General features: G+C 43.8%; 1 protein-coding gene across 1 annotated transcript; it reads right to left on the reverse strand.

Annotated features, from left to right (window-relative positions):
* Positions 1-232: 232 nt before the first annotated feature.
* LOC148038428 (uncharacterized) lies at positions 233-3,626 on the reverse strand. Its single transcript, XM_087671850.1, has one exon. The coding sequence runs from the start codon at positions 3,616-3,618 to the stop codon at positions 1,123-1,125; it is 2,496 nt and encodes an 831-aa protein (XP_087527976.1). The 5' UTR covers positions 3,619-3,626; the 3' UTR covers positions 233-1,122.
* Positions 3,627-4,645: the final 1,019 nt, after the last annotated feature.

A 4,645-nucleotide genomic window follows, 5' to 3' on the forward strand; every position in this document is an offset into this window, starting at 1 on the left:
TTACATGTTTACCATACACTGACAGTGTCATGCAAAATCAAGGACACCGTGTTACCAGCATGCAAACATGCACACAATGTCAAGAAATTTAAAGCAGCATCCGGGAGGCAGATACTGGATCAGACCAGGATACTTTATGGAGAAATTTAAATCACATCAAGCAGCTAAAGTCACAAGCAACCATTTAGTTGTTTTTGCTTGGCAGAGCATGAAACATCAACCTACTCTCACATTTGTCCAACATAAATATCTGTTTATTGCATTAACTGTCTCCAACAAAATTGTGCAATATCTGCAGCAATGAACGTACTCCAAAGTCCATCAAGGCTCTTGGTGTAGCAAACACATTGGTAAAATCCGCGGAAGAGTGAATCACAATTGCTGTCTGAGAAATAAGAACTGGGGGTTCTTGTGACTACATCTTGCCACCTAATGTGCTTTCTTAACCTATAAATGACTGCAAATATATCATCATAGATGCCAAGATTGAAGCCAAAACCTTATCTAAGGTTCATTCCAAAAGGCATCTGCCCAACTAAGGGTCCTTTTCCTCATCCGCTGTCATTCATATGTCTTCTTTGTTGGGATTGTCCAGACCAGAACATATCAAACCAAACATGATTTTGCATGAACCTGACAACTGTTCACAGATAGATAGAACATTATCAACCCTAGGGAGACAATGTATACACAAAGATTTGCGAGCACCTTTTCATGACAGCAAGTCCTTGTAAGAAAACTCACAATCACTCAACATCAAGACCTAAACCTGGTTCACGGCATTCATCTCTTGGCATGCTTGATCCAGAATCTAGAACACTATTGTCTTTGGCAAATTGATAAGCCTCGAGTTGGAAGACACCCAGGGGAAGTATAGAAAAACTATTCTGCATATTGAGCACCCAGAATATTGAATGGATGAATGAAAAGGGGAAGTCGAAGACCAACTCAGTACACGTGGAAGGATTGGTGCAAAGACTTGCAGCCTCCGGTGAATGAGAGAGAGCTGGAAAAACAGCCAATGCACCTGTCTGTGTGTGTTCAAAGCCAGCGAGGAATCAGGATACTGCCAAAAGGCACTTCTCCCTTGACTGCAAACCCAAAGATTGGAACACTCAAACACTAGGTCTCTCCTTCTATCATCTTTTTTAAGGTGTCCTGAATTTTCAACTCACCTCCACTTGCTGTGATGTCTTCCACAACTTTCCGGGCTTGTTCATTCTTGCCTTGTTTACACAATCCTTCAACTAGAGTTGTATAAGTTACAAGACTTGGCTTCAGACCTTTTTCATTTAATTCTGAGAAAGTTGAAAGAGCAAGGTCTGTTCTTCCCACTGCAAGGTAGCCCTCAATCATTAATGTATATGATACCAAATCAGGATCACGTCCACTATCCCTCATCTCCTCCATGAATGCTAAAGCCTTGTCCAGAAAACCTGCCTTGCAAAGGCCTTTAATAACCGTATTGTAGGTCACTATATTGGGAGTGCATCCAGTTTTCATCATTCTTGTAAAAGTGGAAAGCGCATCATCCAATTTGCCAGCTACAAAGAGTGCATCAATGAGTGTATTGTATATATGATTGTTAGGTTTACCACCCCTAAAAATCATTTCATCCAGAAGTCTCAAAGCTTCTTCTAGTCTTCCCTTCTTACACAACCAGCTCATTACCGCAGAATAAGTCACCACACTGACACTGCTTTCCTTTTCCAACATCCTGAGAAAAATCGAAATAGCACATTCTATATGGCCTTCCTCAGCAAGACCGTCTATCAAAACACTGAATGTCACAGAACTGGGGGTAAGTCCTTCATTTACCATCTCATCGAGAAACTGCAAAGCTTCATCAACTCTTTCAAGTTTACAGAGACCATGGATCAAAGTATTATACGTAACAACATTTGCTTCATGACCTCTCTCTCTTAGTTTTTTGTAGGTTTGAAGGGCTGCATCTGGTCTGCCTGCCTTAAACAGAACATCGATCATTTTATTGTGCATTCTGATCTGGGGGTCAAAACCTTCACAAATCATTTCATCGAGTACATCCAAAGCATCCTCTATCCTGCCAACCCTCACTAAGCCATTGATTAATGTACTATAAGTGAGCTTGTCAGGAAGAAAACCTTGTTTCTTCACCTCTGTTAAAACAGATAAAACTCTATCTGCCCTGCCTGCTTTTAGAATACCATCAACCAACACATTATAAGTCCTGTTGTTAAGGTATCCATCAGCAGAAAGATTGTCCAGGAGCTTGATAGCTTCATCTATTTTGCCTTCTCTGCAGAGCCAGTGGATCAGAATATTGTAAGTGACAACATCAGGAGTACAGCCCCTCTGCTTCATCCCCTCAAACATTAGGATGGCTGACGTAGCTCTACCCTCCCTTAAAAGAGTATGCATCAAAGCATTGTAGACTTTCAATCCTGGCTCAAACCCTGCATTGACCATAGCTTCCAAGAAGTTCATGGCTTCACTCGGTTTTCCCAGCTTACAAAAACCATAGATCAATATTCGATATGTCACCACATTGGGAACCAATCGTCTCTGTAGCATGTCCTCAAGAGAGGCTAAGGCTTTTTCTTCATTGCTTTCCTTCAGATAAGCATCAATGAATGCATGGTAAATGTACCGAGATGGTGGAAAACCAAGTTCATCCATCTGGTTCAGAAGATTCCGGGCTCGTGTTAGATTACCGCTTCGGCAGAGGGCCCCAATCAAAGTTGCAAACATCACACTGTTGGGAGCACCACCGGTCTCCAGCATTTCATTGAACTCTGAAAGGGCATCGTCCACCCGCTGTGCGTCTGCCAATACACGTATATAATCTTCGTAAGTCTGAGCACCAGGCTTACATCCAAACCTCTTCATTGCTCGAAAGGCTTTGGTTGCTTCCCCTACCAAACCAGCAGAACCATAACTCCGGATGAGGTAACTGAAGGCGATGCTGGGCACAGGCCTGCCTTCCTCCCGCATGTTTGCAAGGGTGCGCCAGATAAGCTGGCAATCCTGAGCTAGCCCTAAGACTTCAAGCAAGGCTAGGTAGGTCTGCTGGTCATGTGAGAAGTTTGCCTGTTCTCCCATCCATTCAAAGAGCTGCACAGCCAATTCGGGATTGGTGACTGATCGGATGATGTCACAGACGCTGCGGGGCTGCAGATAAGGTAGGAGATTGGGGAGGGCGGACTCCACACGCGGGCTCCACCGGCCTTCTTGGTGCAGAACCTGGAGGGTGGTCTGAACCTTGCGAGGCAAGACAACCACAGGTGAGGAGCGGGGGCCGGTCTGCGGCTGTGGTTGTAGTTCGTGATGCGCATGCCGCTGCTGCGGAGCGGCTTTAACCTTGACGGGGGATTGCTGCTGCTGCTGCAGCAACAGGGAGGCGGCACAAGTGACGCCGGGGACGTGGCGGGGGCGCCCGGCGGCACAAAGGTAGGGGGAGGGGAAGACTGACTGGCGGAAGCCATGGAAGCTCGAGGAAGGGCATGCTTTCTCGCACTCACTCGCATGCTGCTGCAGGGGAGGAGGCAAGAAGGAGCAACAGGACATGGTTTTGATGATGCCAACGTTTCCGATGTTCGTTGATCTCTCTTTCATTGCCCATCGTAGCGTACACATCATACGTTACATTTCTTTGGTTTGCATTATGTCATAGTGTAAGTGTTTGGGTAATAATATCCTTTAATGTATAAAACACATACTAGACCTAGTCTTCTTCCCACTCGTAGTAATAATGCTAGGCGCTCCGCGCCTAGACTCGCCCCGGCGCGCTGGGGCGAGCGCGATTTTTGCGGGCGGGGGCGGGTGCTGGACGCGTGGCACCTCCCCCTGCGTTCTCTTTTTTTTCTTGTGGGGGAGGTTGGGGACTGCCACGTGGCACCCGCCCCCCACCTCTCATTAACTAATAGTATAGATGCTTCGTACCAAACTTTGAAGCACCATTCTTACTATCAGTTAACACATTTCACATTTTGATGCATGTCTTATGTGACAATATGATTCTTTTCGCATTTTGCGCCAATGTTCTCTTTATGCTTCACACCGAGGTTCAAGGCACTAGTACCCCGATCCACCTTTATGATATCATGAAAGAAATAGAAAAAGATCAAAAAACTAAAATTATATAAGTAGATTAATATTGAAATTGAAGTACTAGAATAGGTTAAAGCAAAAGAGAACACCTTAATGAGACCTCGACCTTCTTTTCTTATGGGTGCCCTCCCCCTTCAAGATGGGCATGCAGACGAGGCGAGCAACATGGAGGCACCAATGGTACAAAAATCAAATGTATTTCTTACTTGTGTATAAAACCATGTATTAAAAACACCCTAAATTATTCCTTTGATAAGGAATATAGATGTTTCCTCGATATAATTGTAGTTTATATCTAGAAAGAATGCAAATTTGTAGAAGGGTGTAAAACATATCTCTAAACATAGGGATTGACACCTTGAATAGAGGAAAATATAGATTTTAAAAAAGTTTATAAAGATGTAGAGAAACATAATCTCTACTTTCTTTATCCAAAATCTCAAAGTTAAAGAGAAATTATCATAAACATAAATTTATATAAAGAATAACTTCCTCTTCCACCAAGATTTTGTCAAAATTGGTGCATTAATCACATGGAGGAGTGAAGCTGTCTCAC

This window comes from Lygodium microphyllum, chromosome 3, assembly GCF_053477565.2.
Source record: "Lygodium microphyllum isolate KBCC chromosome 3, Lygodium_microphyllum_v1.1.10, whole genome shotgun sequence".
Classification (NCBI taxonomy): Eukaryota; Viridiplantae; Streptophyta; class Polypodiopsida; order Schizaeales; family Lygodiaceae; genus Lygodium; species Lygodium microphyllum.

Bases quoted from the DNA above. Each gene is read 5' to 3' on its own strand.
- LOC148038428 (XM_087671850.1), bottom strand. From the start codon at position 3,618: ATGATGTGTACGCTACGATGGGCAATGAAAGAGAGATCAACGAACATC.